Raw genomic sequence first — 20,615 nt, forward strand, 5'->3', positions numbered from 1 at the left:
ACGGGACGACCGAGTGGGCCTGACCCATTAGTCAATTTGAGCATTTCACAATAAATAAGGATATAATGGCAATTAAATGTAAAGATCGAGTAGAATGCGGAAGCGATATGCTTAACAAAGACAATGTATATATTCCTGTTGGGAAAAAAATATTATTGTTACAAAGAAACTGCAGGTATTTTTTTTTTGTATTTTTGGGATTCCCAGTTCTTTTGTATATTTTAATTTGATCGTATGGAAAATTCGAAAATCTGCGGTATAAAATCAGTCCGGAAATTTGAATCTAAACCAGAAGTCAACGGCATCCTCTTATCGGGGTTTTTGGCGTTTGGAAAACAGTATAAATTCCTGAACAACCCGATCAAGAAGACAGTAACTAAGTGAATCTTTGGAGCATTATATTAGTATATTGTAGGAACTGTAAGTGAATTTTCTAGACAATTTCAGTAGAATACATTGAACTTACCTCCAACGAAGAGTGAGGTCGTCCAACACATTTTAAGTATTATATTTGGATTCGGGCCCCTAAGAGGTTGACCTTGTTTTATTGACTGGTTGGTTCTAAAGACCTGAAGGGTATCTCCTATTCCATTTGTGTCCTTCTAAAACAAATATATGTCATTTTTGTCTAATATTTTAACATTGAGCGGATACTCATCACCCTTGAAATTGGTCCTTAGCTGTATTGATTTTTGACAGACAAAATGCAGTTTATCGACGACAGAATATGGCAATTATTTGTTTGATATTCTGCCTGTCTAAATATCTTGAAAAATTTACATAAGAAGTTGGATCCTATATAAGTTGAAAGAAATTCACAGAATTGGACTTTTGGTTAAGGTTACTTATAGGGCAAAAATCCGAAATGAAAAAATAAATCTACATTTAGTGTACTTTCCAAAATTGATAATCACTGTCTTCATAATCACCCCTTCCCCCGATATAACCATAAACTATTTAAAATAGCTTATGATTTCTTTTTTTTAACTGGCTTTATTTTGTACTGTTGACTGAGCTTTGAAAAACAATAATAAGCAGAAAAAGTAACTGTAAATCATAAAATCAGCTAACTTTTGAATTTATCCAAGGGCTAAATGAGACCCCAGTGAGGATTGGGGGGCTGGTACGCAATTACGACAGAATTGTGAAAAATTGTAGAGAACATGGAACGTCTATTTTTTGGTCTCGAGCACGAAAAAACAAATAAAAGAAGATCTTTTTCACACACAAAAAAAAATCCTACTCAAAGTGAGTGCAATTTGCAAATAGAAACAACTATGTCCCTGTAATCAATGTGCGAAACTTATGATGACAGTTACTCTGAGTATCAAAGATCTGCCAAGCCAGCATCCGTCCCGTCCTAAAACAACTTACGAACAAACTCTTCAATTCCAACTCTAAACCTCTGCCCTAAAGACGAAAGACTGAGGCGTAATGTAAATAGGAATGGGCACCTCCCCTTAAAATTCTTTGTTCAGTACATCAAAAAAATATCAAGTTCTTAAAATGGCAACATGTGGTACAGTGTAATCGTGCCGATTTAACGATTTACTACAATTTCAATGATTCTACCAACATTTAGCCGATTTTGTTCAAAATTTCGATCTTGGTACGTAGCATAACCAGTTTGTCGGTAAATTTTAGTGCAATACTTTTATATAATTTCTGGTATAATAGAAGGTGAATGATTGAATGATTCAGTAAAAACAGCTCTTGCAGTTTCCTGTTTCAGACATATCCAATTTATTTGAGATACGGGACGCCAAACAAATTTTTAGGGAAACCAAAAGTGAAGAAAACTCCGATTTTGCCAGAGTTTCAGATGATTTTCCATTTTAATGCTTGTTTTTAAACCTTGGGGTACGCACTTCCTTCTGGGATACGTCCTTGGGGTTTCACGGGTTTCTGTCAATTCTTGAGATTTGGGGCAGTTAGAATCGTTCAAAACTCAGAGGGTTAACCCGATTTATTCTATTATTATTAGTACGTTGTTATTAAAGGTCAGATGGCAACAGAGCTTTGTAGTAGTTAACAAAAACACGTTTACTCAACTGATAGTAAGGAGTAATATTAAAACTTAAAACGAACAGAAATTACTATGTATATGAGGGAGTTGGCCCCCTCGTCAATACATCGCTCTTTATGCTAAAGTTCAAATTTTGTTCCAATTCCTTAGGAATGCGCCCTGAATCACAAAGGCCGTTTAATTAGAATAAATAGCTCTTTAAATCTCTCGTGCTAAAAAGACTTTAGCGTAAAGATGGAGGTATTGACGAGAGGTCTGCTTTATATTCTTCTGTATATTTTATATTCTATATCCTGTATTCTTTAAACACTGCTTTGAACTCTCACTTTTTTGTCTAATTTGTTACTTGATCTAGATCTGCTTTGTTCTTCTGTATACTTTATATTCTATACGTTATATTCATTAAAGACTGTTTGAAACTCATTTTTTTGTCGAATTTGTTAAAGATCTGCTTTATATTCTTCTTTATATCTTATATTCTATATGTTATATTCTTTATCCACTGCTTTAAATTCTCACTTTTCTCGTCTAATTTGTTACTTCATCTTGATCGGCTCTATATTCTTCTGTATATTTTGTATTCTATCTTTATACACAGCTTTAAACTCTCACTTTTCTCGTCTAATTTGCAAACAATGGGCAAAATTCATAACTTGCAGTCCTCCCCCGGGAACACTGGGGGATTAAGTCATCCTTAAAGACATAGCTATTAGATTTGTCGACTATGCTGAACAAAATGGCTATCTCAAAATTTTGATCGACTCATTTTGGGGAAAAATGAGCGTGAAAGGGGTTCTAGTTGCCCTTCTTTTTTGGTCACTTAAAACGGGCAATAGAACTTTTCATTTTTGTTCGAATGAGCCCTCTCCCAGCATTCTAGGACCACTGGGTTAATACGATCACTCTGGGAAGAAAACAAAAAGACAAAAAAAAAAACAAATAAACACGCATCGGTGATCTTTCTTCTGGCAAAAAAATACAAAATCCCATATTTTTGCAGATAGAAGTATGAAACCTCTACAGTACGGTTCCCTGATACCCTGAATCTGATGGAGTGATTTACATTAAGATTCTATGATTTTTAGGGGGTGTTTCTCCCTTTTTTCGAAAACAAGGCAAATTTACTCAGGCTCGTAACATGTGATGGGTAAGACTAAACTTGATAAAGCTTATATATTTGAAATCAGCATAAAAATCCAATTCTTTTGATGCATTTATTGGTATCAAAATTATGTTTTTAGAGTTTCGGTTACTGTTGAGCCAGGTCACTCTTTACTTACAGTCCGTTACCACGAACTGTTTGAAAGGCTTAATTTAATTTAATTAAACCAAATGTAATTTAGTGTAAGAAACTCCATTAGTCTATCATTTCGAACCGTTCATGGTGAGAAATGGTAAGTAAACAGTGACATTTCTGCATTCACCTAGAACCTCAAAAAGAGATTTTTAGAAACAAATTTTATTTGTGTCTCACCGTTCATGGTGAGAAATTGTAAGTAAACAGTGACATTTCTGCATTCACCTAGAACCTCAAAAAGAGGTTTTTAGAAACAAATTTTATTTGTCTCACCGTTCATGGTGAGAAATTGTAAGTAAACAGTGACATTTCTGCATTCACCTAGAACCTCAAAAAGAGATTTTTAGAAACAAATTTTATTTGTGTCTCACCGTTCATGGTGAGAAATGGTAAGTAAACAGTGACATTTCTGCATTCACCTAGAACCTTAAAAAGACATTTTTAGACACAATGTTGTAGCTTTTCCGTGACAGTACTTTCCGATTAGCATGGATGAAGTTGGGATTAAGATTTACCCATAATGTTTCTTCGTTTGAGGGAATATATTTGGACTAATCCTGCAGTATGGGCTCCAAGGGGAGGGAACACGGTTTCCTTCACGGTTTGGCCTGGACAGGCGGTAGCAGCCCCTCCCCCAGGTTTTCAGTCATCTGGCATTAAATTCCCTTTATTTCATATTTTTAGACTCCTATGGGTGTACCTTGCCCCCCAGATTGTGAGGCCTTAGACTGTTACTGATTTTCCTTCAGGGGTCGGGCATTAATGATGGCTTACTTATAGGACTGAAGGAGGTCATTGGGTCTCTTCTGGGAGAAGGGAGCCTCAAAACACGTATTTTTAGACCTCTTGCAACAGTTTGTGAAAGATCCCTCTATGAGGTGGTATTTTTCGCTTAGCCTCCCTTGGTTTAGAAGTATATGCACGAAGCGTGGCGAACAGGTGTGTTAGGCCCCTTTTTATTGTGGAAAAGTATTGACTGGTAACTAGAAAATTAGACTCATATGCTTGGCTGCAGAGAATTGAGAGAGGGTGGAATCCTTTAAGGACAATACTTGTCAAACCCCTTAACGAAATTTCTGAATTAAAAATAAAAAATCCCTTCGCGTTAAGGAATCCAACTAAATGACCAATTTTATTCTTGAAACGTTTTTACAAAATGAGAGGAAGCTAAATTTTGAGAGAAAGAGGAAAAGGCTGACAGGGGGGATGGCAGACCCCCTCCCCCATTATTTTGATAGAATAAGTGTATAATACTGAAAACAAATATAAACTAAACTATTCAAAAATCAGTTTTTTTCCAGTTAGAGTGAACAGTGACGTTAAAATTTAAAAGGAGTAAAAAATTATACCGTTTATATGGGAGCTTCTACCCCCTCAATAACCCACTCCTTATATTAAATCGTAAAGTGTTTTTCTAAAAATTCCTAGAACTTTATTTTTCACCCTAATTCTTTGATAATAAAAGGGCTCACGTAGTTGTATTTGTTGAAACTATACATTTTTAGGTAACGTTTTGAAAGAGCGTGGATAAATATAATCTTGCAATTACCAACTTTCAATATATTTTTTTTATTCTAGAATGCCTTTAGGAAAGCACCTGATAAACTCATCTATAAAGAGCTGGGGAAGGGGCAGGAGAGATGTCTTCTTTTGTATAGAATAACATAAAGCTAGTCTTTTCCTAATATAACCAGAAATCATATAAGTAATTGGAAATGATTCTAATGTTTTGTAATGATTAATGATTTATACCTTTAATTATTGTCTTTGCTGCTGAAAAAACAATTGCTCTTTACTCTCATCTTAGAAACTTTTTTTTATTCTTTTACAATCAGAAGCCATGTATTTGCCTCTAAGATTTTAAATTTATTTATTTTTTTACCCCTTACGAAACTTACTGTTCTTTACTCTCATTTCAGAAAACTATTTACAGTTATTTTTCAAATCATTAACAATAGACCGCGTCAAGCAGAAACATATTAAACATTTAACACACACAAGCCTTTCTTGTTTACATATAAGTAAACGCTCCCAGGTTTTAGTACTATCATAAGCTTGTTGCGACATTGAGCAATTTCAAGGCTATTCATTGGCAGCTATCCCTCCTCCATCTCGGCCGCTTTAACAACTGCTAGTCTGATTCTTGCGTAATTTTGAAAGATTTCGTGCAATTCTTATAACCCTCTGACGCTATCATCTAATAATATTCGAAGATAAAGTCGAAGCCACGTCATAACCCTATGACGCTAACATCTAATAATATTCGAGGATAAAGTCGAAGCCATGTCATAACCCTATGACGCTAACATCTAATAATATTCGAGGATAAAGTCGAAGCCACGTCATAACCCTCTGACGCTATCATCTAATAACATTCGAGGATAGTCGAAGCCAAGTCATAACCCTCTGACGCTATCATCTAATAATATTCGAGGATAAAGTCGAAGCCACGTCATAACTCTATGACGCTAACATCTTATAATGTTCGAGGATAAAGTCGAAGCCACGCCATAGTCACACATGCCGATGAAAAAAGCTACGACTTATAAATGATGTCCAGTCTTCCTTGGGTTTGACATAGTACTTGTGTGTGGAACAAAAAACTGAAATGACAAGAAATTAGATGAAGAGTTTAGTCTTAGAAAATAGCGCTTAAATCCTTAGACTAAAAGGTCAAACATGAATTTTATGTTTGAAAACTGAAGAATATTCAACTCGGCAGATTACTAACGGGATGAATAATTGGTTCCTATATCGAGCGCGATTTTGATTTAATTCACCTGTGTGATTGGGGAATGGGCATAATATTTTTGCATTTGAGTATAGTAAGCTTCTATATGTTTACATTATTTAAAAATGTACTTTAATCTTTCGTCAGTAAAATTTATGCTAAAATAGCTCGGATTATTATTGCAGTTTTTGCTGCTGTTCAGCACTGCATCGTGGTTGTGACACTGGACATTTTACTCATCTAGCTAGGCCGGGTCACCGAATTAAAAGTAATATACGATGCATAGCCAGAGATACGTCGAAGCTAAAGGTAGTCAATAATCGGGGATGACAATGAGTAACCCACGATATCCCTAGCTATCAAACAGTGGTATTCGATCGATGTAATATTTTCCATTGAATAAAGTGTATATAGTACTGGCACCGATTCAAATAATAATTGCATCTTGCCCAGTAAAATAGTATTATCTTCTTGGTTCTTCTTTGGTACTAGGAAAAGCGTTTTTTTTATATCCGTTTCAAACAGTTTCGTGGTAATGAAGTTTAAGTATGGAACAACTTGGCTCAATAGTAGCTGAAACTCGTATTTCGATATCAATAGATCAAGTTCAGTGTTATACATCAAAAGCTACGAGCCCAAGAAAATTTGTCTGGTTATCAAAAAATGGGGGAAAACATGGTCCAAATGTCAAGGAATCTTAATGAAAATCACACAATCAGATTCACCGTATCAGTCAAACCAACTGTAGAAGTTTCAAGCATTTACATACAAAAATGTGAAATTTTGCATTTTTGCGAGAAGATAGATCACGGATGCGTGTTTATTTTTTTGTTTGATTTCCCAGGGGTGATCGTATAGAACTAATGGTCCTAGAAGATCGGAAGAGGGTGCATTTTGAACGGAAGTTGTAAAAGTTCTATTGCCCTTTTTGAGTGATGGAGGGTGTCTAGCTCCCCTCTTACTCCCTTTTTTCCCCAAAGTCGTCCAATTCAAATTTCGAGACAGCCATTTTTTCAGCATAGTTGAAAGATCCAATAACTATGTCTTTAGGGGTAACATGACCCCCACAGCCCATGGAGAAAGACATATAAGTTGTGAAATTTGCCCATTGATTTTGTTACTCACGATTTCTGAGTTTGCTTTAAAAAAATTGATTTCAGAATTGTCCATTCTGAGTTTTCTTTTTACTATGTATCATCGGGAATCAGAGTTGCATTTGTATCTTGCAAATTACATGCAATTGTACATAAGGTTTATATTTCAGGATAAAATGAAGACGGTTATCCTTTTACTTGTTATGAGCTGCTCTATTGCTGTTCTAAGCGCCCATAACCGTGTTCGTCGTCAAAAACCTGGACAACTTGAAAACATCGACGTTGATTCCCTGTTGAAGAACAAGAAGTATGTTCAAACTCAAATCAAATGTATTCTAAACGAAGGGAAGTGTGACAAGACTGGTCGAGACATGAAAGGTTAGTTTTAATTTCGTTATTCTTCTTTTTCTTAAAGGCTGTCCTTCATTTCCATTGAAGTTCCTTGTTATATTTTCACAAGTAAAAGTACCAAGGTTAACGAAAAAACAAACACCTATAGTTGCTATTGGCCATATGCTGCGAAGAATACTTATTTAACGTAAGCAAACCGGTTTACTGGTCTGACGCAATTACTGGTTTATTTTAAGGGTAGAATAATTGCAAGTATGACGCCACGACGAATGATTAATGTCATGTTAGGCATAATCAGGAATTCATCGCTATTTGAACACTTACTATAATAGGAGATTTCGCAAAGTTTAGAAATTTATCTGAAAACATAGACATCAATTTATTTATTTTGAATATCAACCACCATACTCGTATGTACACCTAATCTATTGGGGATAGATATTGGGCAGGGCGTTTGCATTGGAGAATATCATCGACCCTGCTTGACCAACGCTTGGTAGGCATTATCGGTTTTCGTATTTGCTTTGTTTTTATTATTGATGTTGATATATATATATATATATATATATATATATATATATATATATATATATATATATATATATATATATATATATATATATATATATATATATATATATATATATATATATATATATATATATATGTATATATGTATATATATATATATATATATATATATATATATATATATATATATATATATATATATATATATATATATATACATGAAAAAATAGGTTTTCATATTTAAATTACAAACAAAGGTGATCATAATACCGAACAGCTAGTACCGAGTGATACACGTTCAAAGTGAGCAATGTTCAAAAGTTGCGACCTAGGGAAGAAAGTATAGGAGAAAACAAACTTTGACTAGGTTTGGAGTTACTTGTGGATATTGTGTTATCTGAGAAACTTTTAAGCTGATTTTTAGCGATTTTAGTGGTTTTTGAATCTAGAATTTAAAACAAACATATCTATACAGAACGTCATTATAATGATATTAAATAAAGAAATAATTTATTATTATAGTTCCATTAAATAAGATATAAACTTATCCGTAGTATTTTTTGTCCTAACACTAAGTGTTAGGACTAGGAAAAAAGTACTAAAGTCTATAAAAGACTAGGAAAAAATCCTAACACTAAGCGTTAGGACTAGGAAAAATACTATGATTTTCTTTTTGTCTTTGAAAAAAAGGCGAAACCCACCAAGAAGGAGATCAACTATCAATACAGAGTATGTTTTATGGATTATTTTATGGTTTGGAACTGCCTATTGCGCGTTTTCTTGCCTAATAAACATGTTATATGTCTTTTTTGTCGGATAATATCTCCTTATGGCTCCTTTCCATAGGATTTTCTTCCTCGTGGCTGAGCGTAATGAAGTGTCGATCCTAGAAGTTAGAGAAGGCCTTGTTTGATTTAAAAGTATGTAGTCAACATTGCTCTTTGTGTAATTGCATCGTGGCTGATGGTGAACCTTATGGTATCATTTGGTGAATGAGATCAAAAATGCCATCAATTTGCGGCTAAATGGGCCATCAACCATTTGTCATCTTGCATCGGCACTCTTCGATGTGAAACATTTGGGCGCAGAAAACGATCGAGCAGAAACTTCGTTAAAGAGAAATGCCGCTCTTTGACCAAAAACTATCCAACACACGAAGTTAGCCTCCCTCTTCAAGCCCTAACTTTTAATGAGATAGTAAATAAGTTAAAATCATCCTTTAAGGCTTGAGTTAGGGACTGCCACGCTAACAGCAAGGTCTTTAGGATAAGAATCAGTCTCGACACTGGGTAATTTTTCTCATTTAAAAATTTTTAACCTACGTCTATTAAGCTTCTTCAACAATTCCTGAGTAGCAAAGGCTGTAAGTCTGTAAATCCGCTCTTTATCCTTGCGTCTGTTTAAGACCGTAATATAAACCTTCCAATATTTTCAGATCTCTTGCCAGAAGTACTCCAAAGAAATTGCAGGAAATGCTCCGAGGTTCAAAAAGTCAATGCCGACAAAATCATTAACTACATGAAACAAAACCATCCCAGTGAGTGGACCAGAATTTTCAACATTTACAGCAAAATTTAAGCTATTGATATTTCGAATGTTCAAATAATGAATAGTGCATTTTTTCAATTATTTTATTACTTTCGATAATTATATTGACGTTTTTTAGATTTTTTTTTATTATTATTTGTAGTTAAAAAATGTCTTCTTCGAGAGCAGAAACAAACTTCTATGTCTAACATTTTATGTAGCTTTTTTCTCTTCAGATAATTCGATTTTGAAAGGAAAAAAAGATCGTTATACGTTCTAGTTTTAACAATCCAAACACGGAAACAGGGTTAACATTAACATCACATCAGAGTGGTTAATTAAAAATAATTCTGATGGAAAGTAAAAAGTACAGCTGAAATTTAAAACCAACAAATAGTATTGTTTTGCAGTTTCTGCAACCTATTATCGAAAAACTGTTTCAATTAAACTGGCTCGTGGTATTACCTTATATTTGTAGAATTCTAAAAAAATAGCAATATACTGATAACTAAGCTTTATAGAATATTTTGGTGAATTAGAATTTTGTAGCAAAATTTGTTGATTTCATTGCCAGTAAAAGACTATTGGGAGCTTTATGAATTTTTCTTTTTTTTTCTTTAAGCCACTTATGGATTCTTCTGCTTCTAATGGTGTTTTGTTCCGTTTGGGTACCTCATCGGTTCCAAGGCATGATGAAATTATACTATCGAAAATCGCCTTAGCGTTTACAGTATCAATCGCTGTCACGTTCCATACTAGAATATTTTATCAGTTTCTTTACTTTCCAACTTCATCATTGTATGCTTTAGGCTAGATAACTGCAAATTCAGTAAAGAATTTTCATCAACCAGCACAGAAATGTGGCTCTTCAAATCATTGGTTTCTACCTCAAGGCTGATCACTTTAGGCTTAATACCTTCCACCTCCAATTTCGATTCCAATACAGATTCTTCGATCTTAGAAATCCTTTGATCTAATCCTTTAAAATTAACATTCAGCTCATTTAACGTAGTTGAATTTTCTTTAACAGTCCGTAAAACTAGACTCAAACTATCAGCTAGTGATTTCAATGAGATTCCTTCCATAGGACTTGATGTGAGAAAAACTCGTCAGATTTTTCCTTCTTCCTCTTTCCTCCCATTATACAAAATAGTAATTGAACTCCAAAAAAAAAGACTGTAGAAATATACTACCACATAAAACTCCTTTAATTACTCACTTTGCGTAATATTGGCATCTGAAACTATCCAAAAAAAATTCGACAGCAAATTAACCTTGCTGAACACTAAATGAACGGTCCGACGCAAAGTAGGAGTATTTACCTCGAATGCATTCTTGTTTTATCAAAACTTTGTGAGAGTAAATCCGGTTTAAGATGTTCACTGAATGAATGCTATATGTGAACTGATAATAAACCTCATATATAGACAATAAACCTCATAAAAAGATCTGTTTCCAACTAATGCAAAGAAACTAAAGAAGTCAAAATGTGATTTTGCTAAAATAGGCCATTTAATGTACGTTTAACTTTACATCTCTCATAAGCTTTCCCTTAATAAAAATCGGAAATCTGTACTATAAAGAGTCCATGGGGTATATTACCATTAACATCTTTAAGGATTTGTAAACAATAAAGAAAAATTCAATTATCTGTTAAACATTAACTCTATGACAGTTGTTCTCAAATCATGGTTAGCGTACCCCTTGGGAGTAGGCGTAAAAGAAACAACCCTTTAACTCTAGAACTGTCAACTCTAGGATTGTTTAAGCTATAGTTTACTTAGTAGCCTAGCCTACCGGTAACTCAGAAGGGGTACCTAGAATGTTTTTCTGGGTAAAAAGGAGTACAGTGTCTAAATAAGTTTGAGAACCACTACTCTATGAAATATATACAGATATATTTCAGTAGGAAAATATGTATTTCATGTAGAAGAAGTAGCTGCAACCTAGAAAAGAGCGAAGAGCAGCCCATAGTAACTAAAAGTTAGAAAACACGTCTTAAAAAACGTCCTAGTAAAAAAAATTGCCCTTTGACACACTGATTCAGGAATGGTAACTATTATTTCAGTTCCTCTTAGAAGAATATAGACAGTATAATTATATTCAGTATATAGACAATAAACCTCATAAAAAGATCCGTTTCCAACTAAGGCAAAGAAACTAAAGAAGTCAAAATATGATTTTGCTAAAACAGGGCATTATATTTATGTTTAACTGTATATATCTATTAAGCTTTCTCTTTAAAAAAAAAGTCTGAAATTTACCTTATAAACAGTCCATGGGGTATATTACCCTTGACATCTTTAAGCAGTCGTAAACAATAAGGAAAAAATCAATTATTTATGCAACATTATACTCAATGAAATGCATATAGATGAAGTAAACCAAAAGAACTTAAGAAGTTTAGTAAATAAACCTTGTGTTGTTATTAATGCAATTTTTCTACCGCTATCATGGTTGCAGCAGTAGCTGCAACCTAGGAAAGAGTGAAACAGCCCATAATAACTAAAAGTTAGAAAACGCGTTTAGAAAAAGAACTGCCTAGTGAAAAAAAATGTCATATTACGCTGGCTCAGGAATGGTAATTATTATTTTGGTTCGTCTTAAAAGTATAGAGACGGTATAAAAGTTTTCAGTATATAGACAATAAACCTCAAAAAAAAAATATGTTTCCAGCTAAGGAAAATAAACTAAAGAAATCAAAATGTGGTTTTGCTAAAATATGGCATTAAATAAAGTTTTAAATTTATATCTCTCTTAAGCTTTCCCTTAAAAAACTTTGAAATTTGTCATATAAAGAGTCCATGGTGTATATTACCATTGACATCTTTAAAGAGTTATGAGCAGTTAAGAAAAAATCAATTATCTATGAAATATTATACTCTATGAAATACATACAGATTTTAAAAACCTAAATTGAACTAAAAGAATTAAAGATGTGTAGTAAATATACCTTGTGTTGTTATTAGTACAGCTTTTCTACCGCAATCATGGTTGCAGCAGTGCCTGCAGCCTAGTAAAGACCAAACCACAGCCCCTACACAGCCCATAGTAACTAAAAGTTAGGGAACACGTTTTGAAAAAAACAGCCTAGTGAAAAATTGCCATATGACAATGATTCACGAATGGTAACTATTATTTCGGTTCATCTTAAAAGTATATAGATATTTGAAAAGTATTCAGTATATAGACAGTAAACCTCATAAAAAAATATGTTTCCAACTAAGGCAAAAAAAAATAAAATAAAAATGTAATTTTGCTAAAATAGGGCATTAAAAATACGTTTAACTTTACATCTCTCTTAAGCTTTCCCTTAGGAACAATCTGAAATTTATCATATAAAGAGTCCACGGGGTATATTACCCTTGACATCTTTAAGGAATTATAATTAATAAAGAAAAAATCAATTATCCATGAAACACTATACTGTATGAAATACATACAGATTTAATACGGTAAATATTTTAAAAAAAAATCTGGAATTTGTCATATAAAGAGTCCATGTGGTCATATTACCCTTGACATCTTTAAGAAATTATAAACAACTAGCTGTTGGTGTGGCGCTTCGCGCCCCCCTAAGCCCCCCCCCCCCCCGCACGCGTAAGTCGTTACGCGCCATTGTAGTTGTGTCCCCGTGTCCCACCTGTGAATACAGATAGATATATATATAGAGATATATATATATATATATATATATATATATATATATATATATATATATATCTATATATATATATATATATATATATATATATATATATATATATATATATATATATATATATTTATATATATATATATATATATATATATATATATCTATATATATAAAAATAAGTTGTCTGTTTGTGGATCTGTGGATCAGGTGACGTCATGTTTCTGTGTCGGCTGACGTCATGAAATTAGTTGTCGTCATTTTTGCTTTGACGGTGACGTCATTAATGGTATTTAAGACATGCGTTCACGGAAAAATGTTTAATTGTAAAATGACTGAAGGTTCGGCGATATGTACTTCATAGTGACGCTGAAAAATAAAGAAGAAAAAAAAACTGAAAAAATGTAAAAAACTAAAAAAAACTAAAAAGAAAAAACACTCAAAGATAAATTACAGACCGGGACACAAATGACGACCGACACAGAGGGAATATAAATGACGACCAGGAACCTCAAAGAAAAATTACAGACTGGGACACCCGGACACAAATCACGACCGGGAATATAAATGACGACCGGGACGCAGGGACACAACTACAACGGGGACGCCGGGGGCACAGGTGGGATATATAATTGACGACTGAGACACAGGGATTGTTTGAATAGAAATTACAGACCGGGACACTGGGACACAAATGACGACCGGGACACTGGGACACAGGGAATATAAATGACGACCGGGACACTCAAAGAGGAAATACAAACTGGGACACCAGGACACAAATGACGACCGGGACATAGGGAATATAAATGCTATTTATATGCACAGACAATGGGACAGCGAAGAATGTTGTATATTCGCATGTTTTACGTAGTTAAAAATATATATTTATATCTATCTCTATTCACAGGTGGGACACAGGGACACTGCTACAATGGCGCGTAACTAATATGGCGCGTAACGACTTACGCGCGCGGGGGGGCTTGGGGGGGGCGCGAAGCGCCACCCCAACAGCTAGTATATATATATGTTTTTAACTACGTAAAACTTGCGAAAATACAATATTCTTCGCTGTCCCATTGTCTGTGCATATAAACAGATTGTCAGGTTTACCGACTCTTGAACATGCAACATATAATTGTCCATGGGAAACAATCCGTATTCAGATCTATACCGCATTTTTCTAATGATTGCCCTTGGGCTTTGCTGATGGTAATTGCTAATCGAATATTCCCTATATCCCCGTCGTCATTTATATATCCCCCATGTGCCCTCCCGGTGTCCCCTTTGTAGTTGTGTCCCTGTGTCCCGGTCGTCATTTATATTCCCTGTGTCCCGGTCGTCAATTGTGTCCCGGCGTCTCGGTCTGTAATTTCTCTTTGATTGTCCCGGTCGTCATTTATATTCCCTGTGTCCTGCTTGTCATTTGTATCCCGGTGTCCCGGTCTGTAATTTCTTTTTGAGTGTCCCGGTCGTCATTTATATTCCTTGTGTCCCGGTGTGTAACATACGACAATAGATCAATTGTGGTGTAACTTTGTTCACGATCCCATTCTACACATGTAGAAAAAGAAGCAATACGATTAGGTGAAGGCATTCTCAAATGCTTCAGAAGTTTGTTTGCAATAGATAAGCACAAATCTTCAATCATAACTAAAGTGCAGTTATAAATTTCTGTTGTAAAGTCCAAGGTCATATCTGACCTTTCTAGCCGTATTCGGTGAAGTATATTCTTGGCCATTTGCGATTTGTATTTCTCCCATAACTCTGCAGGAGATGAAGGAGAGCAAGTTTTGCCGGAAGACACGGGCCGTAATGTCATGTCTATGAACCGGCGATAGTCCAGGATGTAAAAGCTGTTGTATGTAATCCCAAGATGGATTATATATAAATGTAATAAATGACGAATCATTAACCTATAGGCACAATATTTCATTGGGCTGCATTTCTTATCCATTTCTTTGTTAGTGGCTGGATTTATCAATTTAATATTACAGTGATAGCCGTAGGCTCCATCCCAAAAAATGATGGGATATTGTAGGGCATCGTAGCATCGATGAGTTTAATAAAAACTTCTCTTTGAAACGCCTTCTTATATACTTATAATGACGTCATATACAAAGCCTTTGACGTCATATACAAATCACCGACCATAACGATTGCCACTTCGTTGATAGTTGCGTATCAGTAGGCATCAATTCGATTGCTGTTTTGAACAGAAGCACTAAGTTATTATTTATTTGGAAAAGATGTTGCAACTGGGAAACGATAGTCCCCTGTCAACGTTGTTTTTTTATCATCGATATCACTTTCAAGTTGTTTGGTTTGTTTCACCTTGACTTGTCTTTCGTCACTATGAAATACATATCGTCGAACCTTTGTTTTTTAACTAAAATCTGGTAGGCATTGATGACCTTATCCAAGTCAAAATCCCAAACCCAATCATCATCACTATCATTTTCAGTTTTGATACGTTTTGACTCTCGCTGTCCAGGTTGTTTCAGGTTGCTCTTGTGATTCCTCGGCACGCTTTCTTTTCATACTTTCTCTATTAGCCGCAAGCCTGTTTTCACGCTGTTGTTGTTATTCCTCGGCACGCTTTCTTTTCTTACTTTCTCTATTAGCCGCAAGCCTTTTGGCATTAGCTCTTTGAGCAGCTTCCCTGGCTGTTTCTTCTGCCGTTGTAGGTTCTTCTGTCATTTTAAGATCTATATTAGAAATTTCTCTTTGATGTTGTGATTCCTGGGCACGCTTTCTTTTCTTACTTTCTCTATTAGCAACAAGCCTTTTGGCATTAGCTCTTTGAGCAGTTTCTTCGGCTGTTTCTTCTGCCATTGTAGGTTCTTCTGTCATTTTAAGATCTATATTAAAAATTTCTCTTTGAAAGGTCTTCTTATATACATATAATGACGTCATATACAAAGCCTTTGACGTCATAATAAAGATGACGTCAGTCGACAAACAACTTCATGACGGCATAATGCTCAATCCTCATAATGACGTCAGTCAACAAACATGACGTCAGTCGACACACAAACATGACGTCAGTCACCATACAAACAACTTATTTTTATATTGTCCCAGTTTGTAATTTCTCTTTGAGTGTCCCAGTCGCAATTTAAATTCCCTGTGTCCCGGTGTCCTGATCGTCATTTGTGTCCCGGTCTGTAATTTCTATTCGAACAATCCCTGTGTCCCGGTCGTCATTTATATATCCCGCCTGTGCCCCCGGCGTCCCCGTTGTAGTTGTGTCCCTGTGTCCCGGTCGTCATTTTTATTCCCTGTGTCCCGGTCGTGATTTGTGTCCGGGTGTCCCAGTCTATAATTTCTCTTTGAGATTCCCGGTCGCCATTTATATTCCCTGTGTCCCGGTCGTCATTTGTGTCCCGGTGTCCCGGTATGTAATTTCATCAGTTGACAAACATGACGTGAGTCGACAAACAAGTTCATGACGCATACAACTAAATCTTTATAATGACGTCAGTCGACAAACATGACGTCAGTCGACACACAAACATGACGTCACTCGACACACACACAGACAATTTATTTTTATATATATAGAAGACTAGCTGTTGGGGTGGTGCTTCGCGCCACCCCAACACCTAGTTGGTGGGAGCGCTTCGCGCCCCCCCCCCCCCAAGCCCCCGCGCGCGTAAGTCGTTACGCGCCATATTAGTTACGCGCCATTGTAGTTGTGTCCCTGTATCCCACCTGTGAATATAGATATATATATATATATATATATATTTTTAACTACGTAAAACTTGCGAATCCACAACATTCTTGGCTGTCCCATTGTCTGTGCATATAAATAGATTGTCAGGTTTACCGACTCTTGAACATGCAACATATAATTGCCCATGGGAAAAACAATCTGTATTCAGATCTATACCTCATTATTCTAATGATTGCCATTGAGCTTTGTTGATGGTGATTGCTAATCGAACATTCACTGTGTCCCCGTCGTCATTTATATATCCCCCTGTGCCCCCAGGCGTCCCCGTTGTTGTTGTTTCCCTGTGTTCCGGTCGTCATTTGTGTCCCAGTGTCCCAGTCTGTAAATTCTCTTTGAGTGTCGCGGTCGTCATTTATATTCCCTGTGTCCCGCTCGACATTTGTGTTCCGGTGTCCCGGTCTGTAATTTCTCTTTGAGTGTCCTGGTCGTCATTTATATTCCCTGTGTCCCGGTCGTCATTTGTGTCCCGGTGCTTTGTTGATGGTGATTGCTAATCGAACATTCCTTGTGTCCCGGTCGCTTTCTCTTTGAGTGTTCCGGTCGTCATTTATATACCCTATGTCTCGGTGTCCCGGTCGTCATTTGTGTCCCGATGTCCCGGTCTGTAATTTCGTCAGTCGACAAATATGACGTCAGTCGACACACAAACATGACGTCACTCGACAGACACACAGACAACTTATTTTTATATATATAGATGTCTCGGTGTCCCGGTCGTCATTTGTGTCTCGATTTCCCGATCTGTAATTTCGTCAGTCGACAAACATGACGTCACTCGACACACACATACATAGGCAACTTATTTTTATATATATACTAGCTGTTGGGTGACGCTTCGCGCCACCCCAACACCTAGTTGGTGGGGCGCTTCGCGCCCCCCAGGCCCCCCCGCGCGCGTAAGTCGTTACGCGCCATATTAGTTACGTGCCATTGTAGTTGTGTCCCTGTGTCCTACCTGTGAATATAGATAGATTTATATATCTGTTTCAAACTACGTAAAAATTGCGAATATACAACATTTTTGGCTTTCCCATTACTGGGAGCTTTCCGTTTCCAATTGCCAGCAATTGATCTGAAAATGTTTGACCAGAGTCATCGTTTTGCAATCGGATACGCATTTTTGTAGTTAATTTTAATATTTTTACGTGTGCCCATAAATTAGAATTTTTCAGGCAAGCATTCATTTCGTCTGCAGGAGTTAAACTACGTAAAAATTGCGAATATACAACATTCTTGGCTTTCCCATTGTCTGTGCATATACAAAGCCGTATGTACTAATAATGACGTCATATGCAAACGCTCTTTTTACAAACAAACAAACATGCATACTTAACCGCTTCATTTGGTTCCAAAACTGTGTCGATTGACTTGTAAAGGACTGCCTGGTCTCGAATCTTGGTCAAAACAATATTGTTGATTTCGTGGACGTCTATACTTTTGGGTGCGAGAATCGCTCTTTCACTTAGCCATTTATTATTTTCATAATTTTTTTAGAATATTCGGAAATACTTTTTCAATCAATTCATTTTTGGACGTCACTAAATTACAGAAATCAGAAGGTAGTTGTATACGTCCTGAAATTGAGTATCGTATCATAAATGTCTTTTTGTTCCGACGTTAACTTGGAAATGTTATTTTGTACATACGACAATAGATCACTCGTACTGTAACTTTGTTCACGATCCAATTCTACACATGTCGAAACAGCAGCGATACGGTTAGATGAAGGCATTCCCAAATCCTGAAGAGGTTTGTTTGCCATACGTACGCACAAATCTTCTATAATAACTAAAGTGTAGTTATAAATTTCTGATGTAAAATCAAAAGTCATATCTGACGTCTCTAACTGTTTTCGATGGAGTATATCTACGGACATTTTTGACTTATATTTTCCCCATAACTCTGTAGGAGCTGATGGAGAGCAAGTTGTTAAAATGATGCCAAACAATGCACGAATTTGACTTGGGGTTGACGTTTCGCACGCGTCATTGATGCAGTTATCCCAGTGTTGGTCATTCTCCAATAAATTCAGAGCTTGGCATGCATTACGGTAAGTGTCATGTATAGTACCGTTTACAGTTCTCAAATACTCAAAGGATTTCGGACCGGGTACATTCACCAAAAGCAGGCGTAGAAAGAAGCATTCATTATGATTGGGGTGACCGGTATAGAGTCTTCCTATCGTGGTATCTTTGAAGATGGTAGGTTGGCCGTCGACTGACTTACCCTGTTTTCGACGTTCAAATACTTTATTTTTAGTATTCCACGTGTAATACGAAGGCACTTCAGTATACAGCAGTTTTTTTGAAAAAGAATCATTTTTGCAAAGCGAAAAAAAAGCTGTTAATTTTGTATCCGGTGGATTCAGGGCTCTTTGTTGCACGTTGGTTTCCGAGAAATAAACACGTTGACCATTCTGTAAATGTACCGCTAAGTGAACAACAGCTGGACTACGTTCATGTATCGGAAATGAAAGAATTCGCCAAACAGCTTCATTACTGCTTATGTATCTTCCAGCCTGATATTGTACGATTTCGTCGAAATCTTTGATTTTGGGCTGCAAGCCAAAAACTGCCATGTCACTGCCTTTGTTGACGTATTTACATATGTATTTGATTGCCTTTACGGAGTTACAGTATTCAACGTTTATGTGTGCATTAAATGTTTTTGATAATAATGGGGAATATGGAACAACCCACTGGTTATCTACTTCGATGGTGGTACCGTTGCCATTGTAGGTTCTTCAGTCATTTTAAAATTAGAAATTTCTCATTCAACGGTCTTCTTACAATTAAAAATTTGTCCCGGTCGTCATTTGTGTCCCGGTATCCCAGTCTGTAATTTCTCTTTGAGTGTCCCGGTCGTTATTTATATTCCCTCTGTCCCGGTCGTCATTTGTGTCCCGGTCTGTAATTTCTCTTTGAGTGTTTTTCTTTTTAGTATTTTTTAGTTTTTTACATTTTTCTTTTTTCAGTTTTCTTTTTCTTCTCTATTTTTCAGCTTCACTATGAAATACATATCGCCGAACCTTTGTTTTTTTAACTAAAATCTGGTAGGCATTGATGACCTTATCCAAGTCAAAATCCCAAACCCAATCATCATCGCTATCATTTTCAGTTTTGATATGTTTTGACTCTCGCTGTCCAGGTGGATCTTCATCTAACTGCGCGGTTTTGCGTTCTTTAGCCTCAAGCCTGTTTCCTTGCTGTTCTTTTGATTCCTCGGCACGCTTTCTTTTCTGACTTTCTCTATCAGCAGCCAGTTTTTTGGCATAGACTCTTTGAGCATCTTCATCGGCTTTTGCCATGGTAAGTTCATCAGTCATTGTAAACTTAAACATTAATAGATTTCTACGTGAACATATGTCTTAAATATCTTGAATGACGTCACCGTCAAAGCAAAAAGAACGATATTCTTAAATACCTGTGTCCTGGTCGTCATTTATATTCCCTGTGTCCCGGTCGTCATTTGTGTCCCGGTATCCCAGTCTGTAATTTCTCTTGAGTGTCCCGGTCGTTATTTATATTCCCTCTGTCCCGGTCGTCATTTGTGTCCCGGTCTGTAATTTCTCTTTGAGTGTTTTTTCTTTTTATTATTTTTTAGTTTTTTACATTTTTTCTTTTTTCAGTTTTCTTTTTCTTCTTTATTTTTCAGCGTGTCCTGG

General features: G+C 35.9%; 1 protein-coding gene across 1 annotated transcript; it reads left to right on the top strand.

Moving 5' to 3' along the window:
- Positions 1 to 282: 282 nt before the first annotated feature.
- On the top strand, positions 283 to 9,697 carry LOC136031176 (ejaculatory bulb-specific protein 3-like). The gene is made up of 3 exons (XM_065710530.1): positions 283 to 420; positions 7,319 to 7,526; positions 9,466 to 9,697. Exons 2-3 carry the CDS (start codon positions 7,325 to 7,327, stop codon positions 9,606 to 9,608), a joined length of 345 nt encoding a protein of 114 aa, XP_065566602.1. The 5' UTR covers positions 283 to 420; positions 7,319 to 7,324; the 3' UTR covers positions 9,609 to 9,697.
- The last annotated feature ends 10,918 nt before the right edge of the window (positions 9,698 to 20,615 follow it).

This window comes from Artemia franciscana, chromosome 9 (genome assembly GCF_032884065.1).
Source record: "Artemia franciscana chromosome 9, ASM3288406v1, whole genome shotgun sequence".
NCBI lineage: Eukaryota > Metazoa > Arthropoda > Branchiopoda > Anostraca > Artemiidae > Artemia > Artemia franciscana.

What these genes read in the sequence shown, in the direction of transcription:
- LOC136031176 (XM_065710530.1), top strand. Translation starts at nt 7,325, where the DNA reads ATGAAGACGGTTATCCTTTTACTTGTTATGAGCTGCTCTATTGCTGTT. An exon ending in GACTGGTCGAGACATGAAAG is followed by an intron (nt 7,527 to 9,465) that starts GTTAGTTTTAAT and finishes CAATATTTTCAG; the next exon opens with ATCTCTTGCCAGAAGTACTC.